The sequence below is a fragment of the Triplophysa dalaica genome, chromosome 7 (assembly GCF_015846415.1).
Source record: "Triplophysa dalaica isolate WHDGS20190420 chromosome 7, ASM1584641v1, whole genome shotgun sequence".
Lineage (NCBI taxonomy): Eukaryota > Metazoa > Chordata > Actinopteri > Cypriniformes > Nemacheilidae > Triplophysa > Triplophysa dalaica.
Window position 1 is genome coordinate 23,348,439 of NC_079548.1, and position 26,425 is coordinate 23,374,863.

Below are 26,425 nucleotides of genomic sequence, written 5' to 3' on the forward strand. Positions count from 1 at the left end.
GCATCTCGCGTTCGGTGGCAAGCGGCACGACGCCCCTTCAAACCCCATCCCGGCTGTGATGAAGCCGTAGACTCCGGCTGCTTTATTTATGCCTTCAAATCAGCCAATACAAGTAAGAATTCGACCCTCGCTGCTTCAAAAAGCCCCATCGATGCCGGATCCATGCAGCCCAAACAAATTCTTCCCTCATTAAACATTCAGGCAGGAAAGAGCTCGGAGGAAAAAGCACAGCAAAAACAGCTGGTCCTCCAGAGCTGAATGATAACTCGAGAAGAGGAGGAAAATGAGAAGAGGGCCGCGGCGGAGAGAAAGCACGCGTCTGTCTCTCCGTGAGGCTTAAATGTGTGTAAGATGAGGACAGATTGGAGCAGTCAGCGGCCCCGGCGCTGTAATCACACACATACGCACGGCCAGATAAATAAACACACACACTTAATGAAACCTTCACGTCAAGACTCCATCATGCGCCCATCAGTGGCCCGCCTGTCATCCTATTAAAGAGCACTAATGCTATTTCACTGCACATTTACAAGCCGTGCAGAAAGGGGCTACTCCCTCAGTTTGTTTACAGGGGTCGTCCGTGTCTCTGTGAGTCCGCTGGATGAATATGAGTCACGTTCCAGACTAGACATTGACAGTCCTGAAGTAAAGTCGAGATACTGCAGCGCGATGCCGCTGAATGAAAGCTTATTGAAAGATGAGGTGAGCAATTTTTGCTTCAGTGTTTTGTGACAAAGTTTGTTTGGTGACGAATAATGTTCACAAAAAAGATTTAAAACCCATCACTTTCCAACCCAAAGTCACATCATTGGTTGACTTTTCTTAAAAAAAATAAAAAGGGCACCATTGGAAAGCTTAATCTAAAAAATGCAAAGACTTAAAGTAGCCTAGTGTGTTTCTTGGCTGTTAAGTGAACAAGTAGCCATTAACAGTGATACTGGTCTTAATGGATTTATTGATCTGGCTGTGGTGTGTTGCTGTTATGGACAGCCAGACAAATGACACATGAGTGGACAATGCAGGTTTGAATCCAACTCACAACACTTTCTGATCGTCTTCTCTTTCTGTTGTTTCGTGCCTATACTTGACTGAACTCTATGTTGCCAAGAACAGCATTTGATAGGGTCAGGAAGAGGAAAATCTTAATGTTCTTGATCTTTCCCAGTTTTGTTGAAACCAAGCAGATAAAACGGTGCATCGGGCTATTACGTCTCAAAAAAAACTGCTTTGTTTTTTTTTATTGCCCGTTTGAACTGTCCACACAGCAGTGTTATTTACAAGCATGTTGATTTCCAAACATTTTATCTATTTAAATATGCTAAATGTTGATGTATATGTAATGTATATAGCAACTATAATAGTGGTTGTTTAATATGAAGTCTTGAAAGGGACACTAGCCCAAAACAACGTTTTTTTCAATTTATTTTGTTTATGTTATAAGATTATTTAATAATTTATTCATTTTATTTATGTCTTTGAGTGCTTTAAAACTGAGGAAATATTTAGAAAATTATAACTATATAATACTATTTACAACGATCGTCATAATAATAATCATAGCTTTTAATGAAATAAAAATGTTCATAATCCTACTGGTAGAAAATTGTGGTAAGAGTGGGTTTGGGCTTGATCCCCAAATTTTTTTAATACAACTTCAGTTTTTAACAATACACAAACATTAGAACAAAGTACATTAAAGTACATTAAACTGAATCAAAATGTTAAAAAGATAATTTTAAGATTTAAATGTAAATGAAATTGATGCTTCAGGACCAGCATTTACATTTTGCGAAGTAGTCTACAGATTAAATTGGTTTAAAAGAAAAATGAAATGCATGCCTGTATAATAATGCATGATTTTTCAAAATAAACCATGTTTATTTTTACACAGTGGATCAGTTGAAATGAAAAAATAAAATACTTTTATTATCCTTTTTTGGGTGTAGTGATTTCCTGCCCTACATTTCTCACCAGATAAAGAAAGTAAACTTGGCTGTGACATTTCATACTGTTTACACAACACAATAAAAATCCTTCTCCTCAGCTAACCAATCAAATGCCGCTACTATCACCTGTAGCGTAGCTCACCCTATGACATTTCAGAGAGGCACGAAGCCACCACGCTCCCAAGAACACAGCTGAGCGAATTAATTTGTGTCACTCAACATCTAGAGGTCTCACTCAAAAGAAAAGCCATAAATGAGTCATTTGCGGCAGAATATTTGACAAGTGAGTGAGCAACAGAGTTAAGAGTGACAGTACAAGAGGGCACTGCGGTGGAATTCAGGAGTGTGACATCAAGGGGTGAGCGTCAGACAGAGAGGTGATTTCATATGACATGTGAGAGCGTTAGATGGCGGCGTCAGAGTATTAGAACACAGTGTGCAAGAATTAGAGTGGAAGTATATGAGAGGCGGCTGCAGAAGTGAATATTATTGAGAAAGGGAAGAAATAAGACTGTGAAAATATGGACAGTGAAGTGTAATGGGGATTGGGGTGTGATATTTTATCTGAGGAAGAGTGCGGGGGGATTGTTAAACCTTAAATGAGCTACATTGTAGGAGCAGCCAACAGTCCCGATGAGAAAATGGCTTAATAAAAATGGCTAAATAATGTCTTAATAAAAATATTTAAAGGATTGTGTGGGAAAGTACTGTATGATGGTTTGGTGTGGTTTGGGGGTTGGGCATAGAAAATATTATTACGGACCACCATGTTCTCCACCATGTGTGTGTGTTTATATTTACCGAAACACACATGCACGCGTACACACCATCGAATTGCACACCTATGAGCAAATCATGACTGTTAGTTTTGACATTTAAGACATTTAAAGCAATAGAATTGTGTAAATCTGTCTTCTTGGAGAAGTATTTATTTGCTTGTAATATCACACGTTTTACAATCTAAACTAAAAGATGTAACAAGGCATACCCTACATACCCTACCCTGACATTCTAGAAAAGTCCGGGCTTCCAGTGTTGTTGCAAAAGCTTGAGGAAGACCTGCCGTAGAGGCGCAGAACTAGACCAACAAATCAACGGATTGAAGAAATGTAGAAATGAAATGAATGAATAAGGCATTTATATTAGGCTTTATGACGTATTGCTGTACACCCAAAGCGCTTTACAACCATATGAGGGGGTCTCTCCTCACCCACCACCAAATGAATGAATTAAATGAAACGGAATCCCGTAAAATGAGAAAAAACACTGTATATTACATTTTTCATAGCAAAACTCATTTTGAAGGTCCACTGAAAACATGATACAAGTATGTATTACAAACATAATTTATATATAATTATACTTAATGTATTTATATACATACATTACATGTTTGTAAAAAATATATATACATAAACAATATATGCTTGAATTATAATATATAAATTTAAATATGACATATAACTACCACTTATCATGTGGTGCGACCAATAATATCAATTGTATTAAATAAAAAATTATTTGTGTGGCAAAAATATTTATCTCTGATAAAGTATGCTTAAGTAAATGGTATTTTTAAAACATTTATATCTGTTGTGTGTGAAATTACAAAAGTATAGAAAAAAAATATGGGATGAAAAAATGTTAAGCATGTCAAGGAAATCAATTAATTATAAGATTAATCCCGGTCACACAACATAAATTTTAAAGCCTATGCCAAAAAAAATTACATTTTTAAATTGCATTTATGTGTTTACTAAATTCTTAATTTTATTATAATTACAATAAATATTTTTTTTTTTTGTATTTTAAAATTGCATGTCGAAAATGACCCATTTACCCATCTATATAAAATGTAATTTTATATGTAAAGTATACAAATAACGTACTACTATAAACAGTATGTGTATATATACAGTATATATATATGTATATGTGTATTTATTATACAGTGTATATATATATATATATATATATATATACATATAAGAAATTTGCTATAAATGTGCAGAAATCCATAGAAGGAACTGCAGAAGTGAGAAGAGAATTATGTGCTCTGTGTGAGAGTGTGTTATTTGTGCTACGCTTTAATGGCAACAAGGCGATCAATGATCCCATAGAGGAGCAAAGGCTTCCTTATTTCTCCAAATTGCCTGCGCTAGCAGCACAACCTTGATAACACTCAATTGATTATTAATGCATTATTAATCCAGAGCCAGGTCACAGAGACAGCTGGAGGCACTCATGCACACACACGCGCACACACGTACAGCACATTGATGAAGCGGCTCGGTGCCCGGGGCCAAAACGTGTCCAATGGAACACTGAGTACATCACATCAATTCACAGCAGCAGAAGCAGGCAAATTAAACACAGGAAATACAGCGGCCACAAAATACACCTGGACAAGCAAACGCCGCACGCTCGCTGGCTCTTTTTCTATAGGCCTGGCACGGACCCTGCAGTGCAGCAGATGGTGCGGTGGTGTTGGAGTGGAAGGGCACTAGCTGGACAGACCCCCACCACCTCCCCCTGTCCCTAGAGCTCAGGACTATCACATACACACCAGCTACACTCCCACACGGGTCCTTCCATTCCCCACACACGTCAACACAACCCCATTTATGGGGCACAGGAGACCAACATATGCCAGCTTTTAACTCCAGCCTGCGCCCCGTGTTCTAACCTTTATGGATCCACACTCAAAGGATAATTTGATAGGTTTCAGTATGGACCGTGGTTTAATTGGCCAAAACGTTGCTTTGAAAATTTGGAAAATAAGGTTTGTTACCGCCACAGTACTGCCAAAATGTTTAAAGCACACATAAGTATTTCTACCTGCATTTGCGTACTATCGCGCCTCTGGCATCAAGTAAATGTACCAAGCAACACTTTGTAATAAAAGACCAACGACCACGAAAACCATCTCGCTGCACATTAAGAAAAAGAGAACAAACCCTGTGAAGAGGGACCGATGCTGCTGAGGGCGACAGTGCAGGAGAAGAGGATCCAGAGAGAGAGAGCCATGCTGTGGACGGAGCGAAGGCTGCCGGCGGGGAGGAGGGTCAGCGGGCGCTTCGATGTGGGGCACTCCTTCCCTCACGCCCTCTCACTGATGAAGAACCTGACGAAAAGACAGAGAGAGAGAACAAATGAGAGAGAGATCAATACTAATAGCACGACCTAAATTCTTACTGTTGCCATTTCTCCGGCGTCTATAGCTCAATAAAGGAAAGTACTACCCTGTGATTCGCCTCATTTTGTCGAACTGAGTTGCCCGCTATTGCCACCACCGTAATCGCGTTTTCTGGCTCTGCGCAGCCGGTTTCACATCACACTTATTCCAAATAATGGAGGGGAGTTTGGACACTCATTTGGCACTGGCAGGGTAGAGTTAGATGGCTAAAGCTGAGCGGTTGCTAATTTGTTCGGATAGGTAGTAAGAGCAAATAAACAAAGTCAAATTCACACTGTTCTGCAAAATGTGATTTTCACACGCAGGACTATAAACTGTTAGGCCAAAGCAAGCTCAATGCGAGGTTACGAAGGCAAAGGCTTCTAGTAATGCATGCTAGATTTCATGTGTTGAATTCCAAAAAACGCAATTTCTTAGTTGCTGATAGTGTAAACTGTGATTTTCTCTTTTTCAAGTATATTAGTGTCCACAGCGACAAACAACAATTGCTAAATATTTGGCTCTCAGATGCAATGATTGTTAAAATCTATAGATTCGAAAAGATTTGATTCGCAATATTTTATGGTTCATAAGCTAAAAATAAAACGAATAAAAATGCTACAATACAGCAATACTGCCATTTGATTCGTTTAACTCTTTCCCTGCCATCGACAAGTTATCCCGTCACAACAAAGAGGAGTTAAGCCAATCGGTGTTGTTTAAACTTTTGTATTGCAGGTGCCGCTGATTGTGGGGTCAATATTTAATCTGTTTTTGATAATAATTTTAATCTTATTAGGGAGGAGTCTTTGATAAGAAAAGCTAATTATCTCTGCCGTATAATCAAAATTATGCATTTTTTAAGAAACCTTACCGCATTTAAGAGGTGATAAAAAAAGAACCTAGAAAGATAGAAGAATACAGTTCATTTTGTTTTAAAGCAGAGACTCTGTTCTTTCATTTGATATATTATTCGTCCATATATTCCTTACAGAAAATGTACTGTAAGCCATCACATTTAAGTGAAACTGTAAAAAAATGTTGCCGCTGACTGGCAACTTAAAAAAAAAAGTTAAAGCAACACTACACAACTTTTGGTCACGGCTCCCCCATGTGATTGATAAGCACAATTGTCTGTTACCTAGTTAATGTCGCACTATAAGCTTCTCCGTGGGCAGCGCAATACACGTGAATTTGTTTACTAAACTAATGGAACAAAACGATGAAAAACGTTGATTGAAATACTTCTTTAAGGTCGAGAAACTACAAAGTGTTGCTTTAACAATGTCGAAGCCAGATGACCTGATTCACATTTTCAGGCTCTGCACGGCTCATTTTGCGTTGCACTTACTCAAAATAATTGAGAGTACCGGTCAGGTAGCGCGAGGAAGCGAGGTCTGAGCGACGGCCATTTTATCCTGTGCTAACACGGCAACAGCTGTTCCCTGGCAAACACTTCAGTTCCTGTCATTCCAGAGCCTGATTGGATGTGACGTGCTACATATGCACAAATGTGAATGCCCGGGCCACCGCAGGACACCCAGAGTGGCATGCAGAGTTAGATTCATGAAGAAATGCAAAGGAAAGAGAAAGAGTGGACAGTGTCAAGTCAGTCAGAACTGCCAGAGGGTCTACACATCTCATTTGCCTAATGAAATAAATCACAATGTGGAAGTTTCTTTCATTTGTTCTTCAAGGCTGCACTTCCTTCAGGGCTCAAGAGAAAAAAACGACAACGATGCACTGAATTATTAGAGCTAATGCTTCCCCTGCTGTGCTTTCTGAAAGAACAGACAGATTCTACTGAATGTTTATTGGAAGGAGAATCTGTGTGTGTGTGTGTGTGTGTGTGTAAGTGTGCGCGTATTTGGGGGATTGACTTTGATCCTCATGAGTTGCTACCCACTCATTTCATTGATCTTCCCTAAGTTCCCTAGTCATAGACTGGAAAAACAGATAAATGATAATAAATATGAACACAAAAAGGACTGAACACACATGTACGTGCATGAAGTATTATGATCAGGTATAAGGACAGAATATACAGTATGCATTACAGCCTGCCTTTATTTAAAGAGATAATTTGCCATAATTTATTCTCCCTTTGTATTGTGCAATACTTGTATAAATAACTCTTCTGTGGAACACAAAAGGAGATATTTTGAGAAATATCTCAGTGGTTTTGTGTCTATTCTATGGAAATCAATGTTTGTTTAGCAGCGTTCTTCAAAATATCATCGTCTGTTTTCTGCAGATGCAATAAAGTCAAATTAATTCGAAACTGTACAAAACTGAATTTTCATTTAGGGGTGAACGCTTCAAAGATGAAAACAGCATTCCCCACACATTAAACTTCCATTACTTTCAGCAAAACAGAACATTTGCTTGGAAATAAAGCCAATGACTTCATACCAAAGCGAATAATACCAAGTGGATTATGAAATTGTTGGTTAATATTTCTTCCCACACTTGCCCAACTTTGATTATGTCAGCAGAAAAGAGAAATTGTTTCGGGTGGGCTGAGTTATTTTACGCTTGGATGAAAGATTCAAAAACAAATATTTGCATTGTTTTCTAATAATGAAAAATGATGAATCGTGCATGAGAAGACCAGAGGCTTATTACAAAATTAAAGACTCCAGATAGTTCTGAAAACAGGCAGAGTTTTCTGTCTGTGGTGTTTTCTGGTTTTACATAATAATGATTAACTTTTAACAATTATTAAAAAAAAATTCCCTGGATGAAACCCCTATTTCTTTTAATATCCAACAGCCTGTTGTTTGTATAACACTGCTGTGGTGCCAGAAATATTCTGTACAAGTCTTTTCTGTAATTTTTTGTTTTTTTTATTACTGTATTTAAAAAATAAACAGTAAAAAAACAGTAAAAACAAAAATTTTCTGGCAGCCGGGACGCAGGAAACATACCATAAAAATATTTTTCCACGTAAAATTAGATGTTTTTTTAATAAATTTACAGTCTTTTTCTGTTATCTGACGGTTTTTACAGTAAATCAAAAATACATAAAAGTGTGTTAATAAAGCAGTACAATTTTGTAAAATTAAGTTTATTTATTTGCTATTGCAAATCAAAAGAAGAGGGATCGACATTCATTATTTACAGCAATTTTGAGAATTTCATTACGCGACAATGAATAAAAGTGTTAAAAGGAGTTTTATCAACTTTTGGCAGGATAAAACATTATAAATGATCCCCAGTTAATAGTTAAGGACAACAGCGTTTATTCAGTTTTTATGGGGTGCACATTTGACTCTGTCTTTAAAATGGCACCCTCCAACGTCAAGGTCAAACATCCCTCTCCTCTCATTCCTTCTGAACCCAAGCGTCCGGTTCCCTCCTTCTTCCCTCCTCTTCCTCATTCCATCCATCACCCCATCCTTCCTGTCTCTCCTCCCTCTGACCTTCTCTGATATTTACTCTCCTCTCCTGTGGCATGACACAACCCACAGCCGCCAGCAAAAAAAAGAGCGAGACTGACCAATACAAGCCGCTGGTGACAGAAACCTCGGTTAACATCACCCGGCATGGAATGCAGGAGACTTAAAACATCAAAGTCTGGGAGGTAAAAAGGGGGAAAACAAACATGGAAGCTGTCTGCATGTTACTAATGGTCAAAAAAGGTTCCCTTCCTGAGAGGCGCCACAGTCTCTATTTTTTTCTCTTTGCTTTTGTAGCTGTTAATAAGAAAAAAATTGTCTTTCAACCTTTCTCTTTTGATCTCGCTTCTGTCTGCACTCGGCACAATGGCTCTCCCGTGGTCCGGGCTGATAAAGAACAGAAGGGAGAGAGAGAGAGAGAGAGAGAGAGAGAGGGGAAAGAAAGAGGTCTCGGTACAGCAGGCAGGTCTTAGGACTGTGTGGTGGGTGAGAGGGGAGCAGTGCAGTATGGGTATTCACTATAAGCTTTGCCTTGGGCCAGTACTGACCTTTTGCTCTGATCTGATCCACCATTATTGTTATCAGTGTTACTGTTCCAATGAAGAGGATTGTAAAATTTTCCCCAACACGGAGAGATGGTGGGATAGTACTATAAGAAAAGAAAGAAAAATCTCTTTAATATCTCAATTGTTGTGGCCTGGCAATGATATTACAGGCAGAAAAAACAGCAGCTTCTTCAAAGAGGAACACTTTGTCCAGAAAATGGTTTACTAACACTTGTTCTGTATACTACACGACCCCAGAGAAACATTTCAATGCTCGGAGGTTATTCTGATACAGCTCAGAAGATTTGATGTTCTCGGTTAAGTATCGACTTAGTCTCAGATGTTGCTTCTAAAATTGCTTAAAACTATTAATACACGGGAAGAGTATGGAGGTGTTAAATGAATGTAGATTCAAGAGGTAGCTAAGAAATGTTTGAGATCCTTTTGAGATCTTTAATAATATTTAATTTTAATGGCAGAGATCAGTTTGAGACATCTCGTCTGAAACTCTAATAGAGAAAATTGTGAGATTTATTCCTATTTTTCTCAGGAGAAAGAAATATCTAAAACGCAGCAGACTCAAGCAAAAGTTTCCATTTGGTCTTGATTTGAACTCATTGATATCTAGGAGAGAGTATCATTTCATAGACAGTTTCATTTTAACAACATAAACAAACGTTACTGCGCATGTGCACTTTTGTGACCCCGACTGAACTTCCGGTTCACATTCACAGACAATAGAGTGCCTGTAGATTATTTCTGACAACAATCAAAAGTAACCGAGAAGAACCGTTACTAAACTTGTCTCTCCAATAATTGTTTATTTACTAAAATTAACATACAACAAAATTCAACAAACCGTGTATTTAGTGCAGTTATAAAATAAAATAATAATATCTAAATTAATGATAACATAAATTAAATAGTTATATTATAAAACACTAGTCAAATATAAACGGAAGTAAACTAGGCGCGTCAGATGAAATGGTCTACATTAAATTTTTCTTTATGAACCCTGCTAGAGGTGGTCACTGAAAAACAGTTATGCAGCAGCGCTGTGTAACACCACAGAATGTGTTGCTGTCTTCTGAAAAAAGGTAATCCCCAGTAATCTTACGTTTCTCGCTCGAGATCTGAGCAATATCTCAAACTGTGCTCAGAGATGCCACGGTAAAAAACTGAGATTTCCATAAAAAACTGCAAAAGATTGCAATGTAAACAAATCCCTAAGCTGTGCTACTCACATTCATTTGATAGCTTTAAACTCGTACTGTACTATAACTGACAAGGACAATGTCAAGAGTTATCTCTATTGTGTCTGTTTGCGTTTTTATGAAACACGGAAACCAATTTAAAGGGACAGTTCGCCCAAATATGAAAATGCTGTTGGGTTGAACACAAAGAAAGATATTTGGGACATCATTGGCTTCCATAGTAAACGAAAAGAAAATGGTAGTGACAAGTGCCCCAGAACTGTTTGTTTTCATGTCACCAAAAAATAGAAAGTCATTTTCCAACTATGGTTGTCAATGATGCCCCAGAACTGTAGTTAATGACATTCTTCCACATATCTTTCATCGTGTTGAGCTAAACAAAGACATTTATACATATGAGTTGTAATCACATGACAGAATTTTCCTTTTTGGGTGAACTATCCCTAATAATATTGTGGCATGGCTTCTGATATAAAGAGAGAGAGGGAGAAGATATGAACTTGTATCTAATGCTTCGCCATCTATTTGTCTGGAGACAGCCTTGATCCAAAAGCAAATAACCTAATTATCCAGTTACATTAGATCATTACTTTAATCACTGCAATCATTATAATCTATTTGCTTTAGCAGACACACTCATCTAGGACGATGCGGCATACATCTATTTTACACATGCCGCAGGTTTCTCAAGATCATTTCGCAAATGATGCCTGATAAATCTGTTTAACGCCACAACGGCACCTCATTTTAACACCTAATCTACATCAAACTGAATTTGGGAAATGCTAAAAATACAGTTATGTAAATTGCTTTAAAGATAATCTGAGTTTGTAATTTTGAAAAAAGGCTAAAATTACTAAACAGTTTTTACAATGTAAAAATCGTATGTGCCGGATTAGTGTTGGAATAGGGATGTAACAATATCAAAATCTCACTGTACGATAATACCTCAGTATATCGCCTGCAGTGCGGTATTTATCACAATATTTAAAATGGCAAATGATGACTTGGAAACGTTCCATAAACATCTGATTTATCCTCTAATCATACCTGTTGCTTAGTGGTGTGAGGTAAAATTTGGGATGGGTCAAATGCCCTAAAAACACCTATTAGATAATATTTATTTACTTTTTTTATTATTAAAAAAAATGCACCAGATAGACGTTGACAAACGCAGAATCTTAAATTTTTTCGAACGTTCTCTATGTAAGACCTGATGACCTATCGTTTCGTATAGTCATGTGACCACGATAATATTGAGAGAAATTTGTTATTGAAATAAAATGATATCCATAATTTTGTGACATCCCTATGTTGCAATCTGGGAATTTAAATAAATTGTCATCTTTTCAAAGGCAATAACACCTTCACACGATTATTTCTTTATTTTGTTGTGGTTCAATGTTTGCGGTTTTAAGCAGCAAGGTCATTGTAACGTTAACCTATATCTAATGATTGTGTCCTACCGTAAGCGGTGGTCTAGCATTCTGTGGTCAGTCGGCCTTCAGATTAGCACAATACAAGAGCAATGATAGAAGTTTTTCTTTTAAAGGCGAGCTGGATCTTCCAATGAGGCTGGTCAGGAACACTATGTCATTCCTACGATTAGCCGTGCGAGAACAGAGAGCTTCCACAGATCTAATTCATTCATTAGCCTCTTGACCTCTTTAAGATAATCACCTCTCGAACGAAGATAATCGCCACATTCTTCAGTTTCAAGCTCCGAAGACATACCGAGAAATATCATTACCATTGTCTCCCGCACACCACCGCAACGCTCGGTGGCCTTTACCATCAAACTGCTGTTTTACCAGATGAAATTATGACAGTCACCGGTAAATTCAATTTAATGAGATGCAAATTTGGTAAAAGGACAATTTGGGCCGCTCAGGTTGATGTGGTTATGCATGTCAGAAATCCCTCATTAGCAGGCGTCGATGACTGGGATTACAGAATAATGAGGATGTGTAGAGCCCAATCTTTCCACCAGATTTGACAGAGAGCTTTATCTGTGTCCAATGCATTCATCCTCTCTAATGCGCAAGGTGATTCAGTTAAAGCTCGGCAGACTGGCGTGCTGGACTGGTGCGTTGCCCTGAATTAGCTCCCGATCTCCATAATTGATCTATAAATCTACTCTGACACTGTGGTCCGTTGTGCTCCCATTTACATCAACAGTGATGAAGCCAATCCTCTGTGGTGGATCTCACAGACAGTAAGCGGCGCGACTGAATCATACGGGGGCGTGTCCTACCTGTAAATATAAGCTCAAATATGCACTGCGAAAAAAAGAAAAGATATGATATACAGGTTATAATTATTATAATGATATGTAAATTGTATTTGTCCACCTGTGCATCCTTCAAATGGAAATGATCTGAATAGTCAGAAATACTAGCCTTAGTTTTGGCTAAAGTAATGTACAGTAAGTAACACCTTCAACCTAATCTTTTCTGTCCGCTGGGAGATATTAACTTTAATAGAATAAAAAACATGTCCTGTAAGTGGAAATCATTTAGCCTGACAGTATGTAATGATATCTACGTATTGAATCATGTATATTATTTATGAGGAATTATATAAAACATAATGAGACACTTTCAGAATTAAACAAAGGCCAGAATCCCTGAAGCAGTTCTGAATATCTGATGCTTGATCTACAACTCAATAAAATCTACAACATTTACCTTCTACAATAACTAAAGTCTATTCCTCCTGCCCTATGGGCTGTCGAATGCACAATACAGAATGAAACAATTAACTGACTTTTACAAATAACCAGATTCAATTCAAATAAGCAGTGAATGCATTTTCGTTTTCAGCACTTTTTATACAATGGATGTATTATTGAGTTTAAAGTAATGGAACTAATGAGTGTGAACTGCAGGCATCACTGCTGAATGGCATCTATCAATGATGAGTGAAGCGAAATAAGATGTCAGCCATCAATCGAGAGCGCACAAAGTCTGTAAAGCTGTTATCATGACAACAAAACAACAACAACTCTTCAACTCAACCAAATGTAATCTTCATATACATCAGGTCAGAAATCACACTGAATGGCCATTAAGCAGCTCTGTATCATTCAAATTGCTCGAGTAACAAATCACAGATCATGAACAAAAATGATTGCCTTACGAAACAAAAAGATAAGGGAATATACAAGAAAATATAATACAATAAATTAAAAATACACTTCCATATATTGGAACAAAGGGCTAATATTTTTCAATATATGATTCCTTATGTTTTATTCAATATGACGTAATAATAATGTATGTCTTTTTTATAATTTAAAGCCCAACAAAATGTAATATGCTAATATAATATAAAAAGTCAGACTAAGCATGTTGTTTGAATTTGTACATAAATATTGTGCTACACTGAATGACAATGTAACATTATTTCAAACATATTTTGACATTTTATTCTCCAGGAAACTTAGTTGAAACCATAAAGTAGACATTTGACTTGCATTTAGTGTTCTTTCAATAGAGATAAAATCAATTTTATACATTTCTTTTGAAGGGGACATCTTAACATCTGATCATTTTTGTTTTATTCTGTGAACTACTTACAATATTTGGTTACACTTTACTTAAAACTTATGTATAATGCATTATAAAGGGTTATTGAATGGTATGATGCATTATAATTGTTCATATTGTGTGTTGTAATAGATTAAATGTTATTGTAAAGAATTATAACCAAATTAAAAATGCAAAGTGTAACAATAAATTGATAAGAGTTAATGTATTAACTGTAGTTACAATTATTCATGAGATTATTACAATGCATTATAAACTGTATTAAAAGGCATAATTCTTACATTAGAAATTATTTTATAAAGCATTATACATATATGCTTTAAGTTAAGTGTTACCCAATATTTTTACAAAATTTCAAAGTAAATATTTGTAATTGGAATTTATTTGCAGAAAATGAAAATGGTAAAAACTGGTGAAAATGACAGAGAAGATGCTCTGTATTTTTTCAGACCACAAACACTGCAAAGTAAACAAGTTCTGTTCGACACAACAGTCATATTTCTATATGTATTTAGGAAAGTTAAAAAAAAAAAATTATATGATAACCTGGATTTTGATCTCTCATGTGTTTCATGTGTCTTTTCATGCTGTCAGTCTTTCACATTGCTGTTGGGTTACTTTATGTCACTCCTGAGGTTTGATTTTGTTGAAATTCAACAGACACTGGACTGGAATGATGACAATACATCTAGAAAAGCTAAAAAAAAGGAAATTTCGACTGCTGCATATAAATGATTTCATAGATATGAACAGTAACATGTCTTCTTAAGAAAAATAACTGAAAATCTTTGATATTTACAATCTACCTTTATGTTAAAAAAAAATTGTCTTAATGCTCCATTAGCATGATAGAAACCATTTATAAACCCTCTCTCCCTTTATTTTCCAAATCAATGATACAGATACCTGGTCACCTCTAATTCAAAATAACCACACAAAAATCCATTCTTAATGCAAACTAACAACACAATCACTATTTCACTACATTAACTCACCCTCGCCGTAGCTCTAGTATTGACACAAACATGAACTAGCTGGCTAAGATGAGCATTGGTTTATTTACAGTGGCAATAATTCATGTGGTCTGTGCTGACTGTGTTAAGCACCGTGTGCGGCTACAGTAGCGTTGTGCTGGTTTTTTCAGCATCATAATGACACCATTGTGCGAGCGGTGGGCAAATGGAACATGAGAGTGGTTGTAATGGCCCATGTATCAGGCAGAATGCGTTTGATTACTGGCTCTGAGAGAAAGGTACAGCCGATGGGGAACACGGCCTCATCTCAGACCGACAGGGAGAGGGAAGCATTAGCACCAACAGAGAGAGGCAACGCCAATACAGAAATGAACAGAGCACTTAAAGAGAATGCAAATGAGCCGGGAGAGCCTGCCGAGAATCACTAGAGAACAGAGGAATCTGTCAAGAACACCTCCTGGTCCTACTTCACCTTAAAACTCGAAGAGAGAAGTAAAAGATTTTTGGGGAACATGAATGTGAACGGCAGTGGGAGATAAAGATATCAATTTCCCATCACGTTTGGCCACTACTGAATGTTAGCAAAAAAGCACACATACCACATTAACATTTACAACAAAGAAAATAAAAATAACTCAAGTAGCTCAACATGTAAAGCGATGGGTTCCATCGCCAAGGCCAATACGTAACTGATAAAATGTATGGCTTGAACTCACCATAAGTCCCTTTTGATAAAAGCATCTGCCAAACGACAAAAGGTAGAGTCATTATGAAAAGACCAACCGTCAATTAGTTTTGCAATCGAGTTCATCTTTTAGGGGGTCGTTCACACTTTGAATCTGCTGCGATACATCCAGCTGTCTTTGAATGCATGCGTGTGTCCTCTGTGAACGTGCCCAGACGACGGCGTTGCTCACTTAAGTGCGACGTGTTTGCCTTTAATAGCAGCTGAACAACACACAACACACTTTGCTTTCACATTTACTTCAAGGTTTAATTGCTCCAAAGGCAGGAAGGTTCCTGAATCTGCAGTTTACGTATAGGTCAGGGACATGAGTGAATGTGTTTCTCCCAATAAATAATGAATTACTATATTACCATGTTCTCTACTAATTACTAGTAAATTGCCAAACAAGTGGCCCCAGTATTTATAAAGCATGGTACAATTTGTGGTGCTCCCTTTAAGTAAAAAATTGATGTTTAACAATAATGACAATCTAATGAGAATCACTACTGAGAATTGAGAATTATCCAGTGTAACAGTACAACATCCAGATATATTACGGTAATAATCATTTTGAGCTTAATCGTCATGAAAATAAAGTCACCAATGCTATAAAAACAAAAAACAAATTACATAGTTGGTTTTGTTTGTAGAAAGTATTTCGATTTAATTTATTTTTTATCATAGAACAAAGCAGCTTTGCAGTAAATACTGTACATTATGTACACTTGTGCCTTATGCATCTCATCAAACATTGCGGACGCAAATGGCAACCGTTTCATAGAATGATGTTCACATGGTATAATATGCCATATATTTAGAATAATACAGTACAAAATGGAGAAAACTGGTGAGGTATTTTTTTAACCACAATGTTTTGCAATTCCAGCAAAGTACATGTATGCATTTGGCACAGATGCTTTTATCCAAAGTGACTTACATTGCATTGTATTAAACATTTGATGTGCCCATGATCGAACCCATGACCTTGGCATTGCTAGTGCCATACTCTTACCACTGAGCCAATGAAAAATGCCTAGTTTACGGGAAATGAAGCAAACATTGACAAGTTATTCATGTTGTGTTGGTCATCTCTTGTTTTTGACTTCTAGGCTCTTTGTGAAAATGTTGTAAGTAATTTTTAATCTTAAGAGAATAGATTTAAAATGGTAAATTATTTAAAATATCATAAATAATATAATAGTGTTAATCCATTTTCTTCCAATAAAATGTTCATTGATGCTACTAAGGGATTATTGTCTCAAGGTTTGTTATTTAACTGCTATTCTTCGTACTCTTAAGAAAATGTAATCAAATTTGCTCCCATCAAATTGTTTATATCATGTACTTCGTATTAGGAATACTTACTCTATAAACAAATGTCACAATTGCAACCAGATATTAAAAAGAAAATGAGTGAAGTCATGACAATTACATCAAATTTAAACCATTTCAGGAATTGACACGTGTTAAATAAATATTTGAAGGTCCATACCACTAAACGTCAATACTTTATGAGAGGAGAGTGAATAGAGTTTTCAGAGGCTATGAAATATTTGCTTAATGAGAATGACACAGATATCACAAACCAGAACATGATGAATTTCAATAACATCATAAAATGAAATGTACAATTACAAACAGAAGCTCCTGTAAGATTGTAGTAGAATATCGTAGAAAAGTTCACGTCTTATTTAGCATTAGAGATGAGCGGTGAACTGGACGCGTTTTCTGCATCCACAGGTACATAATAGTGAAGAAGAGGACCAGACCCCACAGGCCTCCTTCTTCTCCTCTGTGGTCAGCGCAGTCTCTTCGGAGAAGCTCACCTCTCATAAACACAACCCTTCACCTGTGCTCGTGTTCAGAGAGGAGGTCTGTCACAGCACCTCGCTGTGTTAATTACCAAGTCTTTCCAATGAGCCCGTTCCCTCGTGTCCTTCACTCACTACCGCATCTCAATTTTCTCACCAGTCTCGAGCAAATAAGAAGTCACACAGGGATTTGACGCGCTGGCAGGAAATGACATGCGATTTCAAGTGAGCCCAATTTATGTTCACGTGTGCATGAGCGGTGGGGGCGTGTGGTAATTTATGGTGCCGGGGAAGTGAGCTTGTCATCGCTTATTTCGCTGATGCAACAGGGGGCCGCGGCCCAGCCGTCACCGTCGGCCCCCGTGCGGCTCAAAGTGCAAAGCTACAGTCACCTTACTTTACCCTCCTGTCTCATCTCACTAACATGCGGCTCTATTTGAGTTCTGCCACCCGCCTCTCTCTAAATTCATTTTAGCGTCTGCTTTATTAGAATATCACTGCATGGCATGCATAGCGCGATATTACCAAATCGTATATCTCGGTGGTAATCTGAAAAGGTTATGAGCACATTAAAATGAGATTAAAATAACACTAATTACTATACCGACGGTTATGAAAACACAGCGGAATGGCAATTATTAAGTAATACATGTGTAAAACAAAACGACTGAACAAAGGTAATTCTACCAAGAACAATAAGAGCAATCACAGATTCATTTTTACTGTATATCTCAGCTGGTTCTCACCAGTGACATTAAATGAAAAGTCTCCTGAGCAATATCAGAGTAATATGTTCTACAAAGTTTCAAGAAGATCTCAACAACAAGATTTGCAGAGATAGTAAAGTTCACAATCAAATGTCTAGAATAGCTATATCAAACATTTTTCAACTGACATGAAAGTGATGGCTTACCAAAAAAAGAAATTCACCTAATTTACTCACCCTCACGCTATTTTGTACCAAACAATAAGTTTGAGAGTGAAAATATTTTATCTTGAGTTTACCAACCGTTACCCAAACCAAAACTCCTCTGGACCTGTTATAAATGCCATACTCAAAAACCCACCCCCATCCCCAACTCCACTTATGTGACTTCATTTATCAGGTATTTTTTTTATTTCTTCCTGTATGCATCCAGATATCTATTCTCTCTTCACAGGTATGGATCCTCTTTTAGATTAAATCCTTTCTGTAGTGTATATTAATTCTGCATCTGTGTAAAATATTATGCTTAAATAACTGTTCTTATTTCCCAGATGGGGGATATTGTTCGTGCAAGGCTGCATTGACCAACAGTTTGCCCAGAAATCTTCGGGAAACCTTAAATATTGCCATTGTTTAAACCTTTGATGGTAGTGATCCTGCCTGAAATTAAAATACGATGACATGACAGTAACTTAGAATCTCACTGTCAAAATATAATATAACATCCAATTCAAAAGAATTAATTAACATTATTATTACCATTTGAATGATATAAGACAATATAACCCACTATAGGTATTTGGATAATTTTTTCAAGGATGTATATGGGATTTGGAGTTTCTGCATACTGAGTCCAGTATAGACAGTTTCAAAGGAACAACATAAACCAGTCTTAAGAAGCACAGGAATATTTGTGGCAATAGCCTACAAAGCATTGTATGTCTCAAAATTATCGATTTTTCTTTTACGCCAAAAACCATTAGGATATTAAGTGAAGATCATGTTCTATGAAGATATTTTGTAAATTTCCTAACCTAAATATCTCAAAACTTTAATTTTGTGAATAATATGCTATGGTAAGGACATCATTTGGACAACTTTAAAGGCGATTTTTTAAGCATTTACATTTTTTCTCCCTCAGATTCCAGAGTTTCAGATAGTTGTATATCGGTCAAATATTGTCCTATCCTAACAAAACATAGCCAAAAGGAAAGCTTATTTATTAAGCTTTCATGAATCCCAATTGTAAAATTGACCCATTAGACTGGTTTTGTTGTCCAGGGTCACATATTATTAGCCACTAGCCAGACCAGGAGGGACCTTCGGGCGAGGCATGTACGTCCAATGAAACCAAAAGCAGATGGTTGCATTTGAATGTGAAGAAACTCTTACTGTACATTTTATGTGTCGTATTCATATTGAACTGAAGAATGTTAGGAAAAATTAAAGTTGATACTGGATGTGGCTACTAACTCTATTAAAGACAAATAGTTTCATTTCCGTTTCACTAGAAAATGGGTTTTCAGACACTTCCTCCTCAACTAACAACTGACCGATTATTACTGACTTCTATTTCTTTTCTGCTTTTCTATCCTAAAAAAAATCCTTAACTTTCTATATTGTGTTGGGCTACATGAGACCAGTTTTCATTGCACTTATGCTTTTGTTATTCCAATTACTTCTATTGTTTACCTCATTTGTAATTCCCTTCGGATAAAAGCTCGGCTAAATTACTAAATGTTTAAGACAAAGAGACAGTAGCCCTCAAAGTTAAGACTGGTCACACTGCTGAAACAGAGAATTATTTTGACAATGCCACAGAGTTTATGTAAACTTACGTATAGTGAAAGAATATTTGCATACAAGATTTTAAAAGGATATAATATATTACTGTAACATTTAAAAGCTCACACACTCAAAAGTACTAAAAACTTTCTTAGTATTGTACAGTATATTGAATAAGTTTTGAATGCTAATGCATGTTTACCACTGCATTATACTTACATAACATTAATATGGAAGGTTAAACTAAACTGTAAATCTTTGCAGCAGGTTAGCCAGTAACTTACTGTACATTTAATGTAAATTTTGGTTTTAAGTATAAACTTATCTAGTTTATATATTTTTCTTTCATAAAACAAGACTAAATATCTTGGGTTACTTTCCTTGTTATGTAAATCTTACGCAATTTAAGAAGTTTCAAATATTTTTACTGAAAACAAGAGAAAACTGCTTAGGAAGAATGTCATTTTTTGCCAGTCTCTTCATGCTCAATTTGAATCTCGAAAGTAAAAAGTAAAAGTAAAAAGGATTGAAAAACAGTACTAATTGGAAAGTATATTAAGAAGTAATTAAATCTACAGTAAGTTACATTCATACCTGCTGCAAAAATTACAGCAAAGTGTACATGGTGTTCCCACAGTTCATCTTTGTGGATATCTCATCTGTCGTCCGGCTAAACGGAGCACCAGACTTCAACCAGTTTCTCTCAGAAAACGTCCGCAGTCGGAGGAGATTCCCCACAGGTGAGATGAAAGTTCACCTCTCAGCTGTCAGCGTCTGCCCCTGTCCTGTCACACAGCGACCGCAAACGTTTTTTCTCCCGTGATAACCTGCTCTGTTTGTGTCTGCCCTTTTCAATGGCTAGTCTGTGGGCACTGACCCTGCACTCAGATCTGTCTCACAACAGGAGCTTAACTTTTCCATTTCTACTTTTTAAACTCCTTTAACATACTAATTGAATTTTAGTTTAGTTATTAGCTCAGTGTTCCACACACTTACTTTCACATTATTTGTAATGATATGTTTTTAATTGCTTTATTACAGCGTTTGGCTCTGATGATGTTTATAACTTTAGCCAGAGGGTTGCTTCATATGCTTTAGGTTGGTAGTTTTAAATCTTTTACATGTGTCAGAATACAAACTGTGGTATGTCGTTCATGTTTTAGTATGTCAATGTCATACATTTACTCAGAGAATATAAACTATTATTCAGGGATTGCATTTTTACAGCTAAGGAGACGGAGATGTAATAAGATTTACAGCTAGTTTCGATGTTCAACTTATTTTCATTGAATTATCTAAGAGAACTAAAAGGTATAAACCATTGGGACAACTGACAAACAATAGATTTACAGTATTATAGTATATAATCGCACATACTAAATTAAATAACCGTTCCGATCATAATTCAAATCATAAGGATTTCTTTGAAACCCCTCAAGAAAGATTGCTGGGTAGATTTTCATTTGTATGTCAGGTACCAATTTCCTAAAATTAAAGCTTTCTTTTTTATGCTACTACACAAGCACTCACAAAAGAGCTAAATCAAAGTGACGAAATACTTTAGACCAGAGACAAGCTACAGAACACTTCATTGTTCATAGACCAATTTTTCTGGTTTTTAATTTTTCATTATCCACCAGCACCTGTTCTGACAATTTCTGACTTTCAAAAAGTTATTATTTATATATATGTATATATATATACATACTCACACACACGCATGGTATTATATAGCCACAGAAAAAATAAGGGACCATTTCAGAGACCCCTTCTTCATATTTTTAAAGTAACTATATATAGGTATGCGTTTAGCTAAAATAATTATGTTTATTTTATTCTGTGAACTACTGACAATATGTTTCTTTTTGCATGTATTTGCAGAAAATTTAAACTGGAGAAACCGTTGAAAATAACAGAAAAGATGCTCTGTATTTTTCAGACCTCAAATACATCAAAGAAAACAAGTTCATATTCACTTTTAAGCAAAACACTTATAATACACTACTATTTGTACATATTTAAGAAACGTTTAAAAATATATTTTGTGTGTGTAGTAGAGTAGGCGGGGCGAGACTGTGGTTCGAGTCCGGTGAGTAATTGTGAATTAGCGCCAGCTGTGCGCACACCGGGCTCGAATCACGTAGGAGATAGGGAGCATATAAAACGAACGAGCGACCGGACCGTCGAGGAGAGAGGACCGGGCCTGTACATGTTTTACGTTTGTATGTGTATTTATATTTATGTTCATGTTTTGTTCGCCGGCGGTCGTCCGTGAGGGGCCGCCGGCTGTTATATTAATTTATTAAATGTTTAAAATGTCTTCCGGTTCCCGACTCCTTCCTTCCCTTTTATGGAGATGTGTTACAGTGTGGCTTTAGTTTTAATCCAAAATGTGACAAACATATGAAAAAGGAAATTAGTAAAACACTTTTATAAGCAAAATGTAAACGATAAAAATAAAACTTTGTCACCCCTCGAGTAAAACTTGCAGAAATGTTTTCTTGGCATTTTATCAAGTCTCACCCTGAGATGCTTTTAAAAACATGAAGTAGTTTCCATCTATTCTGTGCTTTTATTGGCTGCTATTTTTTCATTATTCAGTCGAAGTCGTTCATTTCAAAAACACTACCGGTCAAATTCAAAATTATGATATATTGTTTTTAAATAAAGAAACTTAATAAAAACAGTAAAAGTTTGACATTTCGAACTGTAAACATTGCTCACGATAACCAATAAACCAGGAAAATCTACGAGGACTTCATGTCACTGCAGTCAGCTAGGAAAAATGTTCTCTGTTATGATTATTCCTCCCTGCTTGTATCTTCACCGAAGGCCTGCGAGTGTCTTCACTGCTCATTGAGTCCATAACTCTCTCTGTCACTGTCAGTGTCTCTCTGTCTCGTGTCTTTTGCCTGACACTCTCTTAATTCAAATTAAAGATGTTTTGTAAACATCCATGCTAGAGCGCATCTTGCCAGCATCTTAATTTACCACCTAAAAGCGAAAGCGCAGGAATAGTCACCCTGACATTAATCTTATGTGCCACCATCAATGAATGTGAAGACATAATAATGAAATGAATCGTTTGGCCTCTGCTTGCGTGGTACCTGCGTTTTAGCAGATGACACAGGTTGCCTCAGACTGGCAGGCTGCCACCGCTCGCGCCCTGACCGAGCCAGACCTTGACAGATTCATCTTCATTATGCCCACATCAAGACTGTGTTCGCTCGTGTATACTTGGCTGCTCATAAACTCGCGTGTTTGTTTGTGTGTGTAATGAAGACATAATGCGCTTGCTGCTGCGCTTCATACACTGACAGGCATTTTGAAATATAGGTTATTGGTGCCACATAAACATAAATCACATGCAGATTTCTGTATACCTTAAAAGCTGTGTGAAATCAAAATAATGCAATTTGCTTTTGTATTAAACACCCCTGGACTTATTATGCACCATGGGTGTACACAAAAATGTATCGTCTTACATTAAAATGTAATAACTTTCTTCTGCCTAATCGACGAAGTGTGAGTGGGGAAATTATTAACCAAAAATATTGCCTCTTAATATGATCCAATAATATCCTAAAACTTTACTTTATTTCCAACTTCATTTCATAAAAAAAAATCAGTATTGAATTTGTTCAAGAATGTTTCATATAAATAAATACCGTAAGGCCTGTTCACACCAGGAATGACAACTATAACAAAAACTAAATATGGATGAGACTGTTAAGGTTATTCTAAGCTCACATTTTTAAGCTTTCCGTTTTACATTTTAAATGTGCGAGCCCTTTCTTTTTTAAAGATTTGTTTTTAACGTTTTGCCTTTATTTGTAAAGTTTCAGTCATAGAAAGGACAGGAAGCGAAGTGGGAGAGAGAATGGGGTGGGTTCAGGAAAGGACCACGAGACAGGAATGGAACTCAGGTCGCACGATGCGCAACCGCGCCACCTCTCGTGAGCACTGCCCACTAGGCTATCGGCTCCGACATGTGTGAGCCCTTTCAATTCAAATGTTTTTTGATTGGCTCTCATTCATCAGATAAAAAAATCAATTTGAAAGTCATCGCAATAATATAATTTCTCTGTTATTTTATAGTTGTGTTGGTAACTTTACTTATACTTTACTTATAAATCATTTTTTCATAATTTCCTCACTCGTAAATTGTTTCAAACCTGTATACTTTTCTTTGTTTTGTTAAAAACAGAGAAAGATATTTGGAAGAATGTTAGCAACTGACAGTTCTGGGATATCTTTGACTACAATAGCAGAAATAAGTATTGAATCATTTTTTGTTCTGTTAAACAGAAAATAAGATATTTTAAGGAATTTAGGAATGCATACAGTTTTGGGACACCTTTCTTACTCTGGTAGTCAATGGTGTACCATAAATGTCCATTGCTAACATTCTTCCAAATATCTTTCTTTGTGTTTAACCAAACAAATACACTTATACAGGTTTGGAACCACTATGAGAGGAGTAATTCATGACAGAATTCAGTTTTGGATGGAGTATACCTATAAATTAAGATTTTAAAATCTGTATCTTCAATGTGGTGTGAACAGACCTTTATTTTGCCACAACGCTATTTCATCTAAACCATTTAAAGGCGCATTATCTCAAGAACAGTCCTGAGACTTCCACTAAAACCACAAAAAATACTAGAACATTTTTCTGTTAATAACGACCCAAATTTTGGTCTAGACTAGAGAGGACTTTAAATGAAGTCATCCAGACTATTTTATGGTATTTTATGATGCTCTATAAATGCATCGTGTACGTGTCTTGCACAAGCTCTTCAGGTTTTCTTTTCAAATAGATCATAAAACTAACCACATTTCAGTAAGAGACACTTTCACAACACTGACTCACCATCCTCATAATCAGACAGGTCATTGTGTGCTTCACACACATCATTACTAGTCCACTTAATATGAGACTTACATCTCATTACACAGCCAACAACAGCAATTCTGAGACAACCGAACATGCATTACAGACATAAACGTATGTATATAGTAGGACCTGCAAAACTTATTTTTATTAGTCAATGGGTCTTTATTTGCCTTTAAATGTATGTTTCTGGCAGGTTCAGTGTTTGGGGGGATCTTGTGCACCCTTGAGATGACGGTTGCTGACACTTGGTTTACTCAGCGTTCAGACCGCCAGCGACACCCAGCAAAAAGATTCCATTCATTTAAATGAAGAGCCGGCGACAAGAGCGACAGTGACTGATGGGGACAGGAGGTGGGAGGTCTAGCGACCGGACAAGTTGAGAATTGCTCAAATTTCTGAGAATGATGAGCGACTTTCGGAAGTGACTACCAAAAGGCCCTTTTCACAATAACGTAACCTAATTTCCCCCTTTTCGCAAAGCAATGTATCATAACATCCGTCTTGCAACAAAAAAGAAGAAGAACAACAACCACAACTTCAGTTTTCGTATTAAAGTACTTATCCTAGCACCTTCGCTAACACAAAAAGAAAACAAAATACTTACCTTCATAATCAAACAGGTACTGTTTAACGAAGAATTTGTTTCCTTTATCTAGCCTTGATCTTGTCATAAGAGAAAATTTGTCTGCAAGATGTTGTACATCATCTAGCCGTATTTTCGGCAGCGTGCAAGGGACTTGGTAAAGTACATTCTGAGACGCTAGCGGGATTCACTGCCGAAGATGCGTGACGTCATGTGAAAAGGCCCTATTGGAGTAAAGTAGAGGAGCTCAAGTCATCTGTCTCTCGTCAGTTACTGCAGGGTTGGTTTATAAATGTTACTAGAGCAACCAAATCTAGGAATGCCTTCTAACCACCTCGTAGCAAGAGACCAGCGACACCGAGCGACAAGGTTGCTGGTGGAGTGAACGCACAGTTAGGGTGGCATGCAAGAATTTGGGCTTGTATGTGAATAACGCTCGAAAAGAATGCTGGATAAAAATGTTCTTTGTGAACAAAAACACAAGTTTTGATGTTGCAGGTGACTATACAAAACTAGTCCATTTATAAATCATGTAATCACTGACTATTGTGTGTGGTCCCTAACATATAAACCACATAATATACATTTGTGTGTGATGGATACAGTTTGATAGTATTGACCCCATTATGCCGTCTGCGGTTACCAAGTGATGAGACGGGCCATGTCTGAGGCTCTCAAAACCCCTTAACTGTGACACGCCCGGTACTCATCCAGTGTCTCACACGCCGGTGAAAACATCCCCAAGCACATCGGCCAATGATCGGTCAAGCCTACGCTGAGAAGCACCATTGATGTCACAACATCTCCATTCAGTATCTCTGTTGCTACGCTCTCTCTTTCTCCCGCTCACGCATTACTTCAGATAAACTGTTCGCTGACCAGCGTTTTCACCTTTGAAAGGAGATGAAGGATTACCACAGTACAGTGCAGGGCATTTTTATGTCAATAACAATATGCACCACATTGTCAGAGAGATACAAATCTATATCCCTGATCCAAGCCACGGTAAGATGGATTAAAACAAAGCCGGCCGTAAAGGGACAGCAAGAGATCCGTCTCTTTGTGTGCATACATGCTTGTAAAAATTAAAAGCCTCTCATCGCATACTCACCCTGT

General features: G+C 36.9%; 1 protein-coding gene across 2 annotated transcripts in view; it reads right to left on the reverse strand.

Moving 5' to 3' along the window:
• Positions 1 to 26,425, reverse strand: part of adgrl1a (adhesion G protein-coupled receptor L1a) — a 147,690-nt gene that overhangs the window by 73,848 nt on the left and 47,417 nt on the right. Inside the window, exons 1-2 of one of the 2 annotated variants that reach the window (XM_056752073.1) lie at positions 9,068 to 9,170; positions 4,904 to 5,070 (exon numbers count right to left, since the gene is read on the reverse strand). In XM_056752073.1, coding sequence (XP_056608051.1) covers positions 4,904 to 4,973 — 70 coding nt within the window. In that variant the 5' untranslated portion in view covers positions 4,974 to 5,070; positions 9,068 to 9,170. Of the gene's footprint in view, positions 1 to 4,903; positions 5,071 to 9,067; positions 9,171 to 26,425 lie in introns of those variants that run through there. The other variant, XM_056752074.1, reaches the window with a different exon arrangement.